The following is a 21,076-nucleotide window of genomic DNA, read 5'->3' as shown; positions in this document are numbered from 1 at the left end:
TTCATAGTCAGGACAGCGCATGCGCCTTAGAGAGAGTTCATGATATACCAGTAGGTGACTGACAGGTGTCGAGAGAACCGAGAGAATTACAAGTAATTCCAGAAAAAGTTCCGAATCGAACGAGGGTCAAGATTTTCTCCAAACGGAGCCATGGAAAACCCTAACCCTATCCCTAACCCTAAATGAGTAATGAATTGGGACGCCACTACGGCTACACGTGAACGCGCAAAACGGAGCCGGAGGGGTGAAAACGGAGCCGGAGGGGTGAAAACGGAGCCGGAGTGGTGAATTGGGATTCACCCATTGTGTTAAATCTCTCCCTCAATCTTTTTTGTTGTTCTGTTCTGTTCTGCATGATGGTCAAAGTTCATGGTTGGACTTGGTTTTTATTCACAGGGTGTCATGGGGAGACCTGGACCAATGGGAACCGGAGCAAAAGGAGAGAGAGTAAGCACTGTTCTTCATAAATGTGTCCCTTTGACACACGTGTGTATGTACTACACAGTAATATGCATGCATATATTGTATATCTTTTGTGTTCTATACATAGACTGATGTACACTCTTTCATGTTTCATGTAGTCATCATACGTCTTTCAGTATACAGGCCTACTACAGTATATCCATATGTCTTGTTGTGTTCTATACATAGACTAATATGCATACAGGACCATGATTCATTCATAAAGCCATTTCAGGAACATGAACCCTGATGTGCTCAAAGCTCTACTGATACGGTATTTTCATGAAAACAGTGGCTTGTGACTTATTTATCGATCACAGGGAACAGACATAATGTGGTACTTTATGTGAAAGGCACGCATTACGAGAAATAAGTACCGTAGCATTTTGAGTGCCAGTTCAAAGGTGCCAGAATTTCATTCCTCTGAAATACGTCTATTATAACATTACATTACATTATCAATCATGTCATGTAAGGCCATTTTCACCATTATGTCCAACATGGAGTGATCTTACTGGGTTAAATGAAAATCCCATCCCCCATACATCATGGTCTTTTCCCTGTGTGTTCCCCGCAGGGTAGTGAAGGCGCCGCGGGCAGACCAGGACTACCAGGCCCCCCTGTAAGTTCACCTCAGGGGGTCTCACCACCAAGTGCTACATGGCACATGATACAATTCGGTTGTTAAGTCTGACGTCAAACGTGACGTTTAGCAATTTCCGGGTCCAAACCAGAAATTCCCCGCACCATAGTACCAGTGTACTACAGCGGTAGAATGACAGTTCAATAGTTTTTTTAGACTCGGATCTATTCATACAAGGGACACAGCACTTTCCCGTTTTCCACATTATTGCCAGCGTCTTTGAGCCTCGGAAAAGCGCTATATAAATATAATGAATTATTATTATTACTGAGGCATTTCGAAGAGAGCGCCTCAGCCAACGTTGGACCCGGAAACACGTCACGACTTAACAACCGAATACTCATTAAGAACTCATCAAAGCCTTTTGCAAGTGTTCTGAAATGACCCGTTTCTGATACAGTCCACTGTTAGTCGACATGAGCAACATGTTCTTCTAGTTTTAGGAAATGTTACAAACTCTTGTTGTCTTATGATCAGTCATTCTGTTTTAGAAAAATTGAAAACTTCACAACATTAAAACTCTCTCCCACTCTGCTCAACCTTTATGGTATGGCTTTTATCTACATCAGACAAGGGTTTTTGGTTTATTTTGAAATGTACTGTTTATTGTAAGCACAGATCAAGCAAAGCTTAGGGCCACAACCTCATATGTGTATATGAAAATCAGTACACTTAGTTTTGCTCAGTCTTGCAGCATTTAGCATTGCCGGACATCAAACCCATGCTGGAGATCTGATGAAATCAGTACAGACACAGTAAGATTGTGGAACCCCAGGCAAGCCGTCAATCCCATTCCCCTCCCTTTAAAGGGCTAGTGAGTTAGCACTTTCAAAGGCAAATCTTTAATTCATCCGGCATCCTCTTGAACCCACCATGCACCCCCCCCTCCCCCAGTGAGGACAGGGGATGGCTCACTGGCTGGGAAAGGGCACAGCCGTCCACTTGCCTCTAAATGAGAACCCTTGTCTCTTTTCCTCCATTTACAACTACCACTCACCTCAGATCCATTATTGACCTAAAAAAAACTTCCGCTCGTCTGTACACTCCCGAGTCCCGGAGCGATCTAGACTTTCGACTTCTCCACCAGAAAGCTTTCCATTCTCTCTAAATCAATGTGGTGTTTCTCAGAGATACAGTACTATTTGAATCCTGAAAGAGGCCACTGTATCTCAGAGGGGGGGTAAACACGCTTGACGGCTCGTTCTTTTTATGATCACCAGGCAGCTCGGCTATTGATCTCCCTCGTGTAGCGTTTAAGGGCTCAGTAGAGTAACATTGGTCCGGACGTACAGTATTCTGTAAGACTATAAGCACACAGAGGACACACACATGCAGGCACTGAGGCAGGGATCTGTGAGGAGATGCCTGGCTTACTGTGATGATTGTGTTTTCAGGGTGTCCCTTTCGAGGGCAATGGGATGAGCAGTCTATACAAGCTCCAGGTAAGGACTGTTCACATGTCAGCGCCCTGACACGAGTTAGCCCATCTAGGGACGGGCGCATTCAATTAACGTCTTCTAATGTGTATAAAAATGTTATGGCGCAATGCATCTGACTGTTGTTTATTTAAATGTGTCAATGGAATTGCCTCTGTCCTTACTCAAATAAACAATTCAAATAAATTAATACACATCATACAGGGGGAAATGTTTTGGTTGTTAAGTAGATGGACTTTGACCTAGGATTGATATAGGGTATTATGGCCCTCTTGTCATGGATATCATTTAACACTAGAACAGCCATGAGTAAAAAAATGTATATCTTTGCACTCGATCAAATATCAAAATCACATCAGGATAAGCTAATATAAAGCTATTTTGCCATTTTTCATGGTAGGAAGCATGCTAATTTACAAGCCAACAAGGTCATTGTGTGTAAGTAGCAGCTTGAGCATTGTAAAGAGGGGGGTTTGACCCCCGAGGCGGCTCTTTTAGTAGGTAAAAAGGCACGGCTGTTCTAGTGTTAAGGACATGTTCAGTTATGATGATGATTTACAGAGTGGTGATTTTATTTTATAGAGCGGTGGTGCTGTTCTGGGACATCCCGGGGCGCCTGGTGCTCAGGTAAGTGTGATTATCCCTCTGGTACCGCTGTTACACAACCAATGTACAGCACCAGTACTGTAACACAACCACACAGATAGTACATTCAGATATGCTGATATACCCAGGCTGAGAGCAGAAGAACACACCTTACAAGAGGTGGTACGGTATCCTCTTACTTTCCAGACCCCTTGCTAGTCAGTCATGTATTTTGAGAGTTCATTGGAGGGGAGACTGAGGAGCAGGCTGACTCTCAAACAGGTGACCCTGGATAGCCCCGGGAAAGTACAGAATCATTGAAATGCAGAGCGGGCCAAAAACCTGCCTGTGCTGCTCTGCGCTCTGCCACAGTATACTGACACGATTAGCTTACCAGCTCCCCAAACTCGCTACCTTATCAGATGGTGTGTAATGTATGAAAGACATTCCCTCATAAACCCTGCAGGGGTCCGTGAGAACTGACAAACACTTATCAGCTGTTGACAAAAAAGTGAGACACTCCAATCTCCCCCCTGCACAATACATAGGCTGCGTTCGTAAATCCGCTCTGGAAATCTGATCAGCACTCATGGGATGCCTCTTGTCCAATAAAAATTACTTGGTCCCTTTATGATATTGATCCCAGTGTGCGCTCCGGCGCTCTCAGAGCGAATTTACGAACGCAGCCATAAGAAGCACGGCAGAATCTCTCACGGGTGCACTACTCTGTACTGCGTCCACAATGCATATCAATACTGGAGACATTAACAGGTTCGGGATTTTATGTAAACAGTTTACAGTTGTATACAGTTCGTAATTATGTCAATGCGTTCATTTTAGTCTTGTTCCCATGGTGTATGACACTGAGCAACAGTCAAATTAATAATAATAATAATTTAAAAATTACTATTAAAACTTAAAATCTCTGCAAATCCAGTTAAATGTGGGTTTATATGTTAACAAAATACTGTACTGTAAGTGTGTTGTAGCAGTGATACTGTAGGTTCCCACAGGACTAATCCATCTTTTCTTCTCTTAAGGGGCCCAAAGGAGACGAGGGAAGCACAGTGAGTTGGATCTGTTGATTTGGAGAAGTGTTCACGCCTGTTTTCTGCTTTTCAACTAACCAGACCGGCAAGGCTCGTTGGTCGCTTTCCAACACGGTCTCTACGGTGCACTTCAACATAAGTTGACACGCCCTCGAGCTTGAGCATTTAGACACAGATGACAGGACTAACACACAACAAAAGAATGATCACACCTCGTGCCAGAATCTAATTGCTGTGCCATATTGTCTTGCCGGTGGGAGCCCATGAACCTTCCCTGCTCTCTCTACATCTACTGTAATTCCCAACCCCCCCCCCCCCCCCCCTCCCAGAGCACAACCCCCAAAACAATCCCCACTGACTGAGGAATGGAAACAATACAACTCCACTGGTATCAACTTCAATTCTCCATCCTCGTGGGGCCAATTGCATTTTTTTATTGTTTTGTTGCAGAGCAATTTTTCACTGGGATGTTAATTTGACATTTGAATAAATTGCGTGAGCGGGCCCCAGAGCTGTGGCGGAATTGCCACAATCCGTCTCACAGCTGATCCCCAGGCTGCCCTGCTCTCCCCTTAGCCACACTCGGTTATTCATGACAATCTACATGTGTGACAATTACCTGCACGATCCGTCTACGTCAGCATGAGTTGCCCCTCTATATAGTGTGTAATAGCGTTTCTCCATGGCATATTGAGCAAGATGACGCCGATAGAAGGGGTCTCTATTTTAAGAGCGGTAGAAAGTCCAATTGTAATTTTCCCAAGTGAGATGCCCATGGCTCTTCGTGAGTTTAGAATTATAAGGTTCTATCTCCGTTTAGGGCAGTTCAGAGATATTGAGTGTCAAAGTTTCCATTCCATTATGTTCTGTGAGATGGAACCTTTGTATTTTATGAATTACTAACTCAAATATGTCAACATTTTAAAAATAACACCACACAGGCATTAATAAACACCTAATGGATCAGATTATGTAAAAAAAACTCAATTTTGACAAAAATGGAGATAGAACCTTATAATTCTAGCGTCACGTCTTGGCTACCTGACTCTGATCAGTTAATCAATTCATGTTGCCAGGAGAGCAACAAAATGTGTGAAAAAACACAAAATAGACTGATGTGATTGAAATGCTCTATCTCTCAAGGAATGTGTGATTAAATGCACAAATAGCAACACTTTATATCTGGCCAAAAAAGAAGAGAATTTAAATTCATGCAAGTAGAATGTTTGTCTTATGGTTATTGGCAGCTGGTGAAACCGGGAACAACCAATCAAATTGTTTTGGCTTTTATTCTGAAAAACGTTAATGTTGTTGAAAACCACACTCGCTAGTCAAGCCAAAATATTGCAATGGATTCGGTGAGCTATCCAGTTAACTATAACACTACTTTACATTGTTAGCAGGCTCACAAAACAAGCTGTGTTAGTTGACGAGTGTGTTAGCGAGTGTGTCATTGATTTTCAACAATGTTGCAATTTATGTACATTTTTCTGAATAAAAGTCTGAACATTTGATATGTTCACGGTTTTACCAGCTGCTGTCACATTTAGGACCTTCATTGACTAAGCTGGCTTATTGCAGCTTGAATCTGCAATTGTAAATCCTAAAGAATCCTAATGAATAGCTGTTGTATTCACAGCGCAACATTCAAAAGTCAAACTGAAAGCCTACTGTTGCTACTGTACCTTACAGTTCTATCTAAGTGTATTGATGTAAGCACAAACTGGGAATACCATACAACACTCATCCACTTATGGAGCAGAATAGAAGTGGAATGTAAAGTGTGTACTATACAGTATGTGTGTACTGTATGTGTTTATGTTTTATAGCCCTTTACAAAAACAGCTGTCTGATGAAGGACAGGAAAAACACTTCTAGTTCATATACACACTTAATTTCACCTCTGCTCTGTACTGTGTGTATCTTGTGTTCCAGGGAGATCCCGGGCCTATGGGACTGCCTGGGCTTGAAGGCCTGCCTGGTGCCAAGGTAAGCCATCTAACAGAGCCGCCCCCGAGGACACTCTCATCCTGCATGACCTAACCAGATTACAGAGGGACGGCAGTGTGCCCATTCTGTCGAGCTCTCTCACCAAATTGACAGCATGACTACCATCGACACTAGCATAGAGCATTCCCAAATAGCAGACCCCAGTACAGTTCTTAGTGTGCCATTTGCCTTGAAGGGTTGGCAAAGAGACTGTGTGTCCTCTCACCTCAGCATCTGAGTGGAGATGGTTTGAGTTTATGCAGTAGGGATTTATACACAACAAAGGGAACAATGACGAGATCTACAGAATCTTAATGAGGTCCAGCCAACCTTTTGATAAAGTTCCATTGATCAGTATTAAAACTATCACCTGCTATAAAGCAAATGGTGTTATGGTAGATGGCATCCCAAGTTTTAAGAGTAGTGGTTGCTGCATTTTGGTAGATGATAACAGCATAATCAAGCACTGGCATGAAGGTTGATTGCTTTATGCTGTTTAGGGAAAAGCAAGATCTATTCCTATGTAAGAAGCTCACCTTAAATCTTAGCTTTTTAACAAGCTCCTCCGTATGTTTCTAAGTCTTTGTCAAACCAAATGCTCGGGTATTTATAAACAGGGACATGCTGAATGGGGGCACCATCCAAAGTACATATGCATAAAACAGATAAATGTTTCTGTGATTTGGTAAATTACAGGACAGCGAATGCAGACATTAGCTCAGAAAGAGCCTGGTTAATCGTGGGGGCAATAGCATATACAACAGTCAGCATAATAGATGCATGTAACAATTATTTACAGATAATCCATTTTTGTTAATGTAAATAGTAAAAAGAACCAGTCCAAGAATCGATCCTTGTGGGACACCCATTGTTATGTCCAGAAAACCTGATTTAACACCATCAGTTAAGACACACTGGGCCCTATTATGCACTTCTTAACTTGCCGTCTTAAGTCTTAATTAAGACGCACCACCAGGTTAAGACCTACCGCCACCCTTATTATGCGCTTCATACGCGCTACTGCTATTATGCAGGTGTCGCTAGGCGCCCACACATAAGACGTAAGACTCCCGTGCATATATTACTCATTGTGGGAGTGTTCATATGTTAATGAAGTGCGCTAGGCGCCCCTGCTATTATGCGATCTGACTTTGCGCCTAGCGCTAAGAAGTGGTTTGAAAAGTTCTTAGGCGCTAGACTTCATGCACGTTTTGAAACACGAGCGCGCCTCCGCGGATTGCGCATCCGCGCTCGTGTTTCAAAACGTGCATGAAGTCTAGCGCCTATGAACTGCATAATAGCATAGCGCTTATGACTTAACGCAGCCGGTTCTTAAAGGGAATGGCACCTGGCACGCTGATTGGGTTGATTGAGAAGACGCCCAAAACACACCCATGACTAATTTCTGGGCTTAGCGCCGGGTCTTAGGCGCCCACTACCGCACGCATAATAGCAAAGTGGCCTTGACCACGCCTCCACGTCTTAAGTTTAGATCTACCGCCTCGTCTTATTGCTTAAGACTTATGAAGTGCATAATAGGGCCCACTGTGTTTTTTGCTGATCTAGGCAATTTATCACACCATCTAAGACAAGCATAGCAGCTGAGACTGCTATGACCAGGTCTAAAGCCAGATCGGGGCACATTTAGAATATAATGAGATAAAAAGGTAAAAATGTTCCTAGGAGTTGACATGAGACTCTAATACATCGTAAAGGCAAGATAGCTTTGATATTGGGTGGTAGTTATCTTGGTCGGAGGAGTCACCCCCTTTATGGAGAAGGAGCACATGGGCTGCCTTCTAAACCTGAGACAAGAGTCAGATTAAACATATGTGTCAATGAATCAGGGGGGCCAAAAGTTGCAATAGACCTGGATCAAGCAGACTAGTACATCACAAGTAGAAAATTGTCAAAATGAAAACAAAGATGTGCTACTAGTTGACTGATTTCCCACGAGCCAACTGGGGGCTGGGAGATAGAAGCGTAGTCGACCATCTGACCAGGGTCAGCGAAACCACAATTTCTCTCAGATTATAACCCTGCAGAATGCTGATTAAAGGCATTACTTATCAATTGTTTTTCTGGATGAGACCAGAGTCTGACAAAAGTTATTTAGGTAGGGAGGAAGAGGAATTTCCTTGCTTCAGTTAATTGTTCATTGTTTTCAAAAATGTTATAGGATCACCAGCAGAATCCGGTATAGCGCTTGATTTAGCTCTCTTAATTGACAAGGTGCATCTATTTCTCAGTTGACTGAAAACCTGCCAATCAGCTACTCCAGTCCATTTTCTGGCTTTGGCCCAGGCCTTGTTTCTAAGGCATTTAAAGGGGGCATATTTGACTGCCAGAGATATAAATAGAGATGAGAAATGTTCTAGAGCAAAATCTGAGTCAGGTATGCAGCTGATATGGGAAAGATTCGACCAATAAAGATCATGGAAAAAACCTTGCTCACTAAAATGTTTAAAATGTCTTTTTGTAAGGTGGAGCAGATTTGTTTTTATCCTTTCAACTCTAATACAGGCTATCGGAGAGTGATCGCTGATGTCATTAGCACCACTGGCCTACTTATAAGAAATAATAATAGTTATACAACCAGCCTCCTCCTCTCCTTTCTCTATCTGTCCTAAATGTGGTCTAGCCATTTAAGGACATATCATTGTCAGGCACTGACCAATTTCAGTTTCAGAGATCATAAAAATGTCTAGGTTTGCCTGCTGAGCCCATGTGTTGATGAAGTCCTTTTTATTTATTATGTTTCTGGCATTTAAATCCATGCCCATTTTTAATTCAAAAATCGTTTGGTGTTTCTTGGGTGGTTAACTCCCCTGAGTTGTAGGCCAATTTACTAGCCTGTGCTGAAACAGGTGCTGAAACACTCCATGCCTAAAGAATCGCAGTCTCTTCCACAACAGGTCGGAATTGTCTACAAATGGGATATCCTTGGTGTTACAGAATGCTTTAAACCACCGATGTAGCTGCCGTAGCCTGCTGAACCTCATGTCACCTGAGCGAAGTGGGGGTAGTAGACCAGAGATCGCTGGCTGCAGTCCTGATTCCTTAAAGGTCACGGAGAGCTACAAAAAGTCCGTTTTCAGTTTCTCCGAACAGGCCAGTTTGATGTTGTCTGACCCAACATGAACCACAACCGTTTTTGGTTCGAGAAGGTCGAAGCAGTTTGACAGCTCCACCAGGTCGTCCCTGTCTTGTTACCCGCGACCACCAGTTTGAGGTGGTTTCTAGTAATGGGAAGGCACCCTGAAAAGCCCCATACAGCAAGGGAGGTCTCAGCCGGTCCTGGAGAGCAATAATACAATCGTCTCTCACTATCACCTCATCCATGAGGTGGAGGATGTATGCCTGTAATTCGATGAGATGGTTACTAAAGCCTCCTCAATGTCCACTGAAGGGGAATTAAAAGGAGGCATGTTCCAGTAAGTCATGCCCAGATATGCAGTACAGTAATATCCAGAAGTAAAGAATGTCAAAATAGAAATGTCAGTGTTGGAACAAAAAGACCATCAGAAATCACACTGTTCATGAAACCACTACAGGCGGTATATGTAGCAAGTCATAGCCCAACCCCAGACTTGAACCCAGTCAGCACTAGGACCCACAGGCAGAAAACACTTCCAAAACACAATTCTCGCCAGCAGAACAAACAGCGACAAGAAGCTCCTAATAATGATCACCCAGAAGCAAGAAATAACAAACGTTTAGAGATAATAAAAAAAAGCAGCAGCCAAATAGTTTGATAATGTACTCTCACAACATGTATGGTGATTTGTAATGTAAGTCACTTTGGATAAAGGCGTCTGCTAAATGCCAAACATGTCAAATGTAATGTAATTGCTACGTTTCAGGTATATAATAACACTGTATATTTGTTTAGGGTGATCTAGGCACACATGGGACCCCAGGAATATCAGGGCCTTCAGTAAGTAACACTTTTTGTAAAAAATAAAAATAAATTGCTCAAGCAACTTTGCTGCAGTTGCTACAGTACTTGAGCTTTTACAATGTTGAATAAAACATGAATGACATGACTGTCTTGGGAAATGTAAGGTACTGTATGCACTAAGTTCAATATCATTTCTAATAAGAAATTAAACAGTCCCCTGTAGCTATCATATTATATACAGTAGCCCCAGCCAGCAGTACAGAATTGTAATTGTGTTTCCATGATGAGCAGCACTCAAATGTACACCTGTAAGTCTGTAGAAGGGCTGTAGAAACTATTGAGGACCTGTCTAACATGGGAATGTTCTCATCCTGTGTGTGACTGACAGGGAAAACCTGGAACGAGTGGTGAGCCTGGGATCCCAGGAGAGCCGGTGAGCCGTAGCCTTTTACTCTCTTTCAGCTGTCAATCTCACAGTCATCCCTCCGTCACGGCAGACTGACACATGGCTGTTTCTGTTCTCTGACAGGGCGACAGAGGGCCGCTTGGAGAAACAGGATTTCCAGGCCCTGAGGGACCCCAAGGTGATCCCGTAAGGATTCTTTCCCCTGTGTTCTCTTTCCCACACCGATAGCCACAAAGGACATGGTCCAAGCACCATATGCACCAGTGTTACTCTGTGCCGTGGGCAGCTGTTACACCAGAATACTGCCCACATAGTCTTAGTCAAGTATTATCCTATGTAAATATGTGAGATAAAAGAGACTGAAGAACAAGAAAAAGAGACTCATGACTCAAGAACCATACTGTGATAATAACATATCAATAACAATAACATTATCCCACATTTCATCTGCAGACGATGACACGATTGTATGTATTATCATCATAATTGTTTGATTTAATTGCCCCTGTAAACACAGAATGTAACAGTGATCACCAAGCAGCTCAGGATCATTATTCCACAGTTGAGATATGCCATTAACGGTGGAGATTACTAGGCGTGCAACAGTGCCGATCCAATCGAAAGGGGAGCTGATACAAATGTCTTTGTGTTCGATGTGTTCCTTGAGCAGGGGAGACCTGGAAAAGATGGAATTCCAGGATACGAGGTGAGACTGCACTCTGAATCCACATTCCAGAATATTCCCCTCAACAACCTGGGTGCAGAGATAGCACAGCGCTTTTATTTGTGTCTAGCCCTGAGCTACTGCATCATACGAGTGATTTAAAACACAGTTTTAATTGTTTGCACAATTTGCATATTAGAACATTTAATGATACAAACTAAAAGGTATCCTGGAGATTACAAGGTTTGTTGACTTTAGGTCTTTTTTATCCTAATTATACAGTTAATGGTTTCAGGCAGTGATAAAATGTTTGTAATAGAGGGCAGCGGGTGAATTATGCATTTTGCCAGCCAGATAAGTGTTCTGATTTAACAGGGTACAAATTAAATAACGGGTCTGGGCGAACTGTTCCTAAAGATGAAAACATCCATATTGCTGTGCTCTACTTTTAATCATCTTGAAGATATTATCCCTTTTTCACAAAGGCGGTGGAAGCATCAGATCTGTGTCGCATTCACAAACACATGATGCAATTTCAAGAGCCCTAATTGGATTATTTCGGAACAACTCAATTTAGGTTGTGTACGTCTGTCAATCTTTATCACAGAGACCTGAACAGCAGGGCCAACTAGTTATTGTCTTACTCACTTCCATCAACATCTTGCCGTGGTTCAGATGCACTCGCACGTTATTTTCTTGCCTTGCTGCTTCATAACATCTATCTCACACAATCCTTTGGTGGGACAACAGTGCCATCTAGCAGGTGGCTTGACTCCTACCCTGCTGTAGTTTTCCTTGCACACTGGCTTTGAGGTTTTAATGCGAGGCCCAGGGAAGCACAATTCAGTGGGCACGATGATAGATTTAAGCCTCCCATCAGGTGTTGGGGAATACAGAGAGCTGCAGATGAAAGCAGGCGGAGGAAGAACAGTTTCACAAAGAGCTGACCGCTTTAAAACCACATCGTGCCAGATTGTATTTTGCATGGCTGCTGTAATCCTGCAGGAAATTGATACAAAGATGCTCCCAAAGGTAATGCAGTGAACACAGTGATGCTAGGAGATGGGGGGGGGGGCAGGGGGGGGCAGGAGTGCTACATATAGACAGGCAGGCAAGCAAGCAGGAAGGTGAAATACAATCCTGGGAGAGAATGATTATATAATACAGGTTGTGCCAGCAAACTCATTCCTGTCATTCCTGGAACATAAGAAAAAGTGTGGGGTTTCCACAGAGAAATACTTTTTGGATTGTACGAGCCAAGTGAATAAAAAAACATTTGCCTTAGTGTGTGTCGAGGTTTGGAACATGGGCTTGATTTCAGAGCATTCTGTTGCCCTCTGTGTGTCTGTAAACGTAAACCATCGGTTCAGAGTAGTAGGAGAGTGGGTGAAGAGTTTAGCCTCAGGTTCAGCTTCATTCCGAATATACAATTATTTACTCTCTCTCTCTCTCTCTCTTACCGCTCTCTGCTCTGAGCGGGCTTCTCAGAAATTGACGTAACATTTCAGAAAACTCTCGACTCCTGTGTAATTTCAATATTGTCTCTTTGCTTTTCTTTTAGGGAGCCACAGGAAGAACAGGAGACAGAGGGTCCAAGGGAGAACGTGTACGACTTGTGTTTTACCCTTCTTGTTTGTCTTACAACAAGTTGTGTTTGTTAACGGAAAACATTCTTGTCAGAACACAAATACTGTCGTGAATAGAAACGTGTGTATTTTCCTCAGTGTAAAGCTATTGGAGTAATCCCTGCTGCAGCATATACACATTAGATAAAGTCGTGTGAAGCTCAGTGCAGTTTCAATGCCATTGTATTTGTGAAATACATGGTAAGTAAGCTCTGTCACACTCCTACAGTAATCTATTCCAAATGCCAGTAATGGAGGATAGGAGGTAAGCTGCTTCATAGCTTTAAAATTGGCCACAGTACCTTAGGAGCTGTGACTGAGTGGACCCAATAAGAGTAATGGTTGAGCGTGTGCACTGCATGTCTAATACTGTGTCATCGGTATGAACCCAAGCCAGAATGGAGTAAAGACAATACTGCATCTTACAGTAGGCCTCCTTTTAGGAGTAGAGTAGATTTGTCCTTTCCCTAGCTCCGAACCCCTTCAATGTTTCTAGTATGTATGTACCGGTATATATATATATATATATATATATATCAAAAACTAATCTAAGACTATTGAAAGGCCAGTTGGAGCCATCACCATATTGCTGATATCTCTATTCCCCCATATCGTAGGGGGACCCAGGGATTTCCGGAGGGAGAGGAGTCCAAGGGGAGAGAGGGCGAGCAGGAGACTCAGGGCCTGTTGGACCAAGTGGACGTCAGGGGAGCAGAGGAGACGCAGGTCCCCCTGGTCCTATAGCGACACTCGCCACAGGCCTCTTGGTATGTTGGTAATATCTCCCCATAACACTTAAAATATGTTACATTCAACACTATTGTTTGTCTGTCAGTACTCATTAATAAACACAGGCTATCCTCGGGAGTAAAGTGATTAGAGAGTAATAGCCTAATTTTGAGACCTGTTTATTTGGCACATATATTTTTCTCTGCGTTGAATGCACTGCAGCGTTACACAATGCAACATATGAAACAGTAAGGAGGCGCAGTGAGCCTGGTGTGCTGTTTCTGCTCATCACCTCCCACTCCTGATCATCTAAACCCACGGGGTCGGGAGGGAGGGAGGCGGAGAGAAGGAGAGAGAGAACGTAGGAGTGCACTGCAGAGGATTGAAAAAACACCTTCCTGTGTCACAGCCATTTTACACACATACTGTACATGTACAAAGGTTTACATAACATTTCAAGAGAGATGAAAGGCAGACTTTTGAATTCTAAAAGAATACGAGGAAAAGTTTACAGTGCCACCAGTTGGCAACTGTTGATTGGTATCCAGGGATGACCTGAAGAGTACAAGAGTCTTGCATAGACCTTGTTGAAGCAAACCAGCTTGAATAGAGCATACTGTAACGTCCTTTGAATGACAAAACATTTAAAACGTGTGAGAAAATGGTTGCTGCCATGGTCCTCTCTGTTGTTACTTTTATAAACATACCAGCCTTGTTGCTGCAACCCTTCCTCGCTCTTAAACAATCCCAATCCATTACAACTCTTAAGAGAGGTATGGAGTTATAGCAGGATAGCAAATTCAGAAATACATCATGTCTCCCATACACCATTTTACCCTTGCTTTTCATAACATCTGTGTTTAATGGTGCCTCACACTCATGAATCCCTTTACTTTTATCTCTTCACTTTTCAGGTCCACAGCAGAAATATTACAGCATAATGCAACTGGGGAGATTTCACTGAGCAGTCAGAAAATAACTCTTAAAGACAATTTTCACCGTGATTTTCATTCCATGCCAATGTTCTCTATAATGCAAGCCTCCCCCAAAAATTCAGAAAAGCAATCTTTGAGCCGAGTTGGATGGCAGGCAGCAAGTTGATTATTATGCCATGATGCACTCCATCTCTTTATCTCCTAAGACACTGCCATTTCACCATGAATAAAACATGAATTACTGCTGTCTCCTAATTGCATTTTCTTAATCTGTTAAATACGTTTTTTTGGTGATATTTGTGTTCTTCTGTTTTGTTTTTTTCCTCACAGAATGATGCCAATTCCATGGAGGAAATTAAAATGTTTATCCGAAATGAAGTATTGAGGGTGTTTGAAGGTACAGCTGTTGCTTCCGGAATTGTTGTCCCCGATTTTACCCTTATGTGACTTGTTTGTCTCGCTCCCATGACGATTTTCATTTAAATCTAAGAGAATTCTTTATGATGGGTTAAATTATGACGATGCCGCTGTGCTGTGATATTTGGATGTCAGTGTGGTATTTACTGGCAAATCCCTTTTTATGAGATACTGTATTATCACCTATTTGGTACTTTATAGTTGTCTGATACAGAATGTTAATTCTGCCCTGCAGAGAGACTATCAAACTACGCTCCGCAACAAAAGACTCCAGCAGCAATTTTAGCGGCACAAGTTCGACAGGGGCCTCCTGGACCTGCTGGCACCGACGGCTCACCGGGCTCCCCAGGAGACGCAGGCCCCCCCGGCTCTCAAGGTAAGAGCCACACGCTACCAAGTGAAACCCCTGGAGACCTACGCTCTGCCTCGCAACCATAACCACAGCTGCTACCCTAAAACCTCAAATGGAATAATACACTCAACCAACCTTTAACAAAGGAACTTATGAGAGGGTTTTGGACTTACTACTGTATGAGTTAGTGCTGACAAAATCAGAGTGAAATTGTTGTTTGTGCGTGTGTGCACACTTCACTTGGGTTTAACATTTACCCCATCTGGGGCAAATGCATTGAAAATGGATCTTGAAATCTTCATTGAATGAGGAAGGAAGCTTACAATGCACAACTGGCTTTATATGGTAAATAATCAAGTAAGAAGAGGGGAAAACAGGATGAGAAAGTAGTACTCATGAGAAAGATATTTTGCAGAGAGAATGTGAGAAGAATGGAAAAAGAGGGCACTTTCAGAGGTTGTTTGTGGAGTCGGGGGGCATTAATGAAAGTGAATTGACACTTTGTTGTAAGGATTCATGGGTATTTCTCTCTTGCTAGCCACATATATAAATGCAGTCTGAGGGGCTGGAAGCAGAGGAAAGGCCAGGAGTATGGTGCACAACGGCTCTCTGGGAAATATGAAGACAAATGAAGAATTGGCTGAGAATAAGAGAAAGTCATATCAGTGTGGACAGAAAAGAGCCCCCACGATTGATATCTCACTCCACGAAACAAAGCTCTGTGAAAAACAAAAGGGGCCTAGCCAGGGAAGAGGGTGGACATCCTTTATCACACCTGGGCAACTATCTGACTGCCTACACAACCCCTACATCAATAATGGTTCGCTGGTCAGATGTGTTACCTTTTATAGGAGTTGTATAGAATTACGCAGGCAGTTCCCTCAACACACCCTCTTTCAGGCGCTTCTGGAAACCACTGCACTTGACATTCTAACTGGAGATGCAGTAGTATGTTTAATGGTGGTGCACTTCAAACAGACATTTTAGCCTCTGTCTTAGAGCATGGGCAGCTACCTCACTTCATTCTTGCTCAAGATCGTTTACAATGTTACTTACATTACTTACTGCACAGTAAGATAAGATGCTGCTCTCAATTATTACAGTGTACTCAGTTAGCATGTATTGTACTGTGTCAATGCCACTAGCATTAAGACATAATCATGATTCATGTCTTTGATTGCTTCTGTTTTTCCTGTTTTATTTGATGTGCTTCAATGTCATGTTTTTCTAAGCGGTCCTAAATGCAGCTTTACAAATAAATATTTATCGAAAAATCAAGAAGAAAAGTTTTGTCCCTTGGTAAATTCGGGTTTTCAACAACTTTTTAATTATTGCATTGTTGACTTGTGCCGCCCTCCACTCAGCTGGGGAGAGTTTGGGGTAATATTTCCTCATTATTTCTCGTCATCCTCCACTGGAGACAGTCCTCCGCTGGAATATCCAATTTGACTCTCTCTCAAATATGCCAAAATGAATAGTTTATGGAGAAAAATAACCCCTCTGTTGCATTCACACAGATATGTGACATAGTTTTATTTCAGTTGGGTTATGATCTCAAGCTGTTCGAGTAAATCCATAGAGACAGAAGCATGGGCACTGTATCTGCAGTACTGTACATTCATGTTTTTGTCGTTTGTTGTTGTTTTTTTTGGAGGGGGGGCTTGTTGGTTCTGTTTGAATATCATATCTGTTTGTTGTTTCATGGTATTTGGTCATCTTAAAATGTATTTTGCTTTGTTTTTACCCTTTCATATTAATTGACTCTACCTACAGTGGCTGTTCGTGTATTTCAGTTTTGCTTTTGATTTGTTTTTACCTTCTTGTTTTTTTGGCGGTGTGGGGATGAATGGCAGTTGATGAGATATCGGTTTTCTTTCATAATCCAATTAAACATTACACTTCACTATGCTAAGAGAGAAAATATCCGATATGATCTTTATTGTTTGTTTTTGTTTTGTGTTGTGTAATGGCATATCGTATTAGGTCTAATTTGTTTAATGTCAGTTTTACCAATTGTTGCATCTGTTATTTCATAGAGGGAAGAAAACTAAAGCTGCTTTAAGGTTACCCATCAATAAAGGCAGTTTCATGAATTCAGGTTTGATGGGCAAATGACATTTGCAAACGTTTCAGCTGGTAGAAGCACGGGTATACAGCTTTACAGCTTCTTCAAACCCGTTTCTGTTTGATCGATTTGTACATCAATGGCCCTGCCCAATTCACTTAGGGACACACAATGCCATTGACACACAATGACACAAATTTTGTCAATGCATCTGTTAGAAGTCCCTCCATGCTTTTTGCCCTGTGCACTGAGCAGTGATTTGGTGCTCAAGGTACAGTGCTATTCGTCCCATGGAATGCCATCTTCCCAGAGTGAATGCTCCAGGCACAGTGAGTGTTTAAACAAGTCTCATTCTTGCAGCACCGTGTGGGTAGTCTTTCTCTCTTCCTGAGAGAACATCTTGGGGCTTTCAGAAGCCTTTTGTCTGAGATCTTCTCTGCCTTGTAAGCAGTGGAGCGTTTCCCCTTGGGCCTGGCAGTGCAATGCCTGACACTTTTGTCAGTGTTTCTGATGTCTCCATCCAAACATCTCTGGCTCTGAGACTCTCAATTACTTTAAACGCCTTTTGGGGAAACATTTCCATAGCCCCACAACATTCTGACTTGTTATGCTGTTGTTCAGGACAGAGCTCTCCAGCACTTCTCATATTACAGTATTAATCCTGTCTGCATGAAAAGATGAGAGTGCCATGTTTGTGTGTGTGAATTTGAATGAGAAACTTACCTGTTTACAGACTGTGACGCATACGGCTATGATTTGTCTTGCTTTGCCTCGGAATAATATGCATGTGCTTGCTTTTACTTTTTATGTTTGTGATTAAAAAAAAGATATATTATATATATTATTCTATATATTTAGTATGCAATAGTTTGAAATAGTTTGATATTTAGTCTCCATCCTTTGAAAATAAAAGTTATTGAACAGCATTAAATATATCATAAGTCATATGCCTTTGGTCATTTCATCAGTTGAGTTGCTTTTGCTTTTTGCTAAAGGGTTTGCAATTCTTCTTTAATATTTCACATTGTGAGTCATTTGGAATTATTGTGTTATATCAGAAATGACAGCCCTTTTGAATATGTTCAATGGAAGCAGCTAGAACTTGTTGTAAATGGATATAATTGTTTCATACTCAAATGAGTTGCTGCTGATATTACTTTATGACTTCATATCATACTCTGGGTATCCTTTTTGTAGGTTGTTTTTCCTCAGAATCTCTTTGGCTGACTCCTGAGTCTGACCTCTAATTAAAGAAGTGTCTTTGCTCTGTTTTAAAAAGAAAAAGGGGGGAAAAAAAGCTATTTGCTTGCTTCTCTCTTGTTGACAAGGCCAGGCCATGACGCCCAAAACTTCCAAGACAAAGCCACCGACGGCTGGTTTGATGATTTATGTTTTGACAACATGTCAGAAAGCAGCATATATTATTTAAAGATCTCAGTTTGGAGCACCGATTTCTGAGCAGCAAATTTCAACAAACTCCACCAAAGCTGAAACCACAGCACATAAGTGCTGTCTTGAGACTCTACTTTGCAGTTGCTGTGTTTACAATTAGAACATTGAGAGCAGCAACTCTGTCACTGTGAAGTGAAATATTAAGTTTGCATCGAGTTGACATTAGAGAGTTCCTCTTCACTTTCTTATTAATTCTAACCCACTATCACATCATCGTACTACTCAGCACTACATTACACTAATACTACTCACCACCAACTCCTTACAAATAATATCATGTGGTTCTTATGTCTTTGGTCCTGCTTCCTCCAGTGTGTATCCTTGACTGGGAGTCCACTAAGAGTTGTGTGTCTCTCCTCAGGCTATCGAGGTCAGAAAGGAGAAAGGGGCCAGATGGGTCTGGGGATACCAGGGGCTCCGGGCCCCACAGGCCCAACAGGTGAGAACTACACACTTCACTCAGGCCTCTTTCACACTGGCAGTTCCGAACGCCGGTTCGCGTTCGCGAGCCGAAACCTCTGAACGTTGGCGCTGTCTGGCGTACGAGCTCGCGTTCATACCAGTGTATCGTTCGCCAGACAGCGCCAACGTTCGAAGGTTTCGGTACGCGAACGCGAACCGGCGTTCGGAACTGCCGGTGTGTAAGCCCTAACAGAGAGGCAACACTTGAACCATAGGCATGTCTGTACTTTACTGTGCTACACATACAGTAGTAGGACAACCATATAGAACTGGAAATTCTGAAAACTATGATCAGAAGCACACTAGACCGACCTGTGGTCTCGGATCAATATCTTGATGGTGTGTATTTTGGTAGTGAGGGTTTGAGGAGAGTATAAATGTCATCGTTACCTGTATGTAAATGTCATCATAATCTGCTACATATACTGAGCCCCATAGCCAGGGTAGCTCAAGAAACGATTTGCCTTTAGAAATTGCTGTCCAAAATGTGTGGCAGCTGTGTGTTGTTGTTTAATCAATAACACACTAGGCGGTGGGCTGTAATGCGGTCCTAGACAAGAGTGCCGTCCACCATCACAGCCGCACTGATATCCTAGATATGAACAGCCTGATATTCGCACACTTTGAGTGGTTGCGATAGTGCACAAGACCGCAGGTTGAATTTGAACCAATCAGATCACATATCTCAGAACCGGTTTTATGAAGCTTATTTCCACATGAAAAGTAGAGGAAAGTGGAAAAATTGCATTTCATTCTATTAGTATCCTGTAGTTGTAACTTCTAGAATGTTCAGTGGCATTTTTAGCCAACATTTTGGGTTAGGGTTAGTGGAACCACAGTCATGTAAAACACATCACCCGTCATGAATGCATTTGGATATAGACTCCATCAAGACATAGCCTATTAGCAGCTTAGCATTGAAAAAGAGGGGGTCATTTGAGTGTCAATTGTACAGAAGGTAGCCACGTGAATGCATCTCTGCTAGGTGAATCTCATGCATAATCCCTACCGGTCATACCCTTGTTTGCAATATCTGTCGCCCTCTAGACATCGAATGTTTTATTTTTCTGAAGGTGCACCAAGAGCCGGAACACAGGGGCCCACAGGCCCTTCAGGGCCACAAGGGCCACATGGCCGATGTGACCCCAAAGACTGTCTCCATCCATCCTCACACTCTCGGTGGAACGGCTAGGCCATCCAGCCCCGTCTTTCTATTGCAGCCAACCAACCATAGGCACAGGTGCAGTGTGGCGCAAGAGCACCCAGCCCATCTCAGACAACATCCTCAGTACTGCTGCTTCATGGGAGAGAGTCACTGCCTTCTGGGTTTCCTATTACTGTAGTAGTTAAATGCAATTTGAACTTTACTTAGATGGTTATTCTATTATTTTCAGATGGCATTCATTGTTATTATCTACAATGCTATGATGAAGCTACTTTTTAATGTATGTATTGTTTTCACCCACCCTACTGTGACCTAATGCATTCCATATGATTTCACATTAAGTCTTTCAAGACCATAACATTATTTTTTTTCTTTAAGTAATTCTGTCTGATTTTTTTTTTTTTTAAATGACGTGATGCCTCTTTAATGGGGACAGCTATGCACACTTTTGGTCTCATTCAGATATTGTGTTAAGCTGGCAAGAAGTCAATCTGAACTGTGTGTGTGTGTGTGTGTGTGTGTGTGTGTGTGTGTGTGTGTGTGTGTGTGTGTGTGTGTGTGTGTGTGTGTGTGTGTGTGTGTGTGTGCGCGTGTGCGTGTGCATGTGCGTGTCGTGTGCGTGTGCGCGTGCGCGTGTGTGTGTGTGTAAAATATTATTCTGTGTACGGTAACTTTATATGTATACCAAAGTGAGGGAGGTTTGTCTAACATGAAAAAGAAAAAATACTGAAGGAGCTTT

General features: G+C 42.4%; 1 protein-coding gene across 1 annotated transcript in view; it reads left to right on the top strand.

The window, feature by feature from the left end:
• Positions 1 to 20,364, top strand: part of LOC308150556 (uncharacterized protein) — a gene marked incomplete at both ends in the record, with an annotated part of 119,042 nt that extends 98,678 nt beyond the window's left edge. Inside the window, 16 exons of the mRNA XM_080523374.1 lie at positions 397 to 447; positions 1,040 to 1,084; positions 2,500 to 2,547; positions 3,124 to 3,168; positions 4,167 to 4,193; positions 6,111 to 6,164; positions 10,057 to 10,101; positions 10,454 to 10,498; positions 10,595 to 10,657; positions 11,142 to 11,177; positions 12,697 to 12,741; positions 13,378 to 13,527; positions 14,755 to 14,821; positions 15,077 to 15,217; positions 19,072 to 19,149; positions 20,246 to 20,364. Of these exons, the coding sequence (XP_080379500.1) occupies positions 397 to 447; positions 1,040 to 1,084; positions 2,500 to 2,547; positions 3,124 to 3,168; positions 4,167 to 4,193; positions 6,111 to 6,164; positions 10,057 to 10,101; positions 10,454 to 10,498; positions 10,595 to 10,657; positions 11,142 to 11,177; positions 12,697 to 12,741; positions 13,378 to 13,527; positions 14,755 to 14,821; positions 15,077 to 15,217; positions 19,072 to 19,149; positions 20,246 to 20,364 (1,059 nt within the window). The remainder of the gene's footprint in view (positions 1 to 396; positions 448 to 1,039; positions 1,085 to 2,499; positions 2,548 to 3,123; positions 3,169 to 4,166; positions 4,194 to 6,110; positions 6,165 to 10,056; positions 10,102 to 10,453; positions 10,499 to 10,594; positions 10,658 to 11,141; positions 11,178 to 12,696; positions 12,742 to 13,377; positions 13,528 to 14,754; positions 14,822 to 15,076; positions 15,218 to 19,071; positions 19,150 to 20,245) is intronic.
• Positions 20,365 to 21,076: the final 712 nt, after the last annotated feature.

This window comes from Nansenia antarctica, assembly GCF_963989245.1.
Source record: "Nansenia antarctica genome assembly, chromosome: 1".
Lineage (NCBI taxonomy): Eukaryota > Metazoa > Chordata > Actinopteri > Argentiniformes > Microstomatidae > Nansenia > Nansenia antarctica.
Note: the sequence above shows the minus strand (reverse complement) of the source record. Positions and strands in the feature narration are given on the sequence as shown.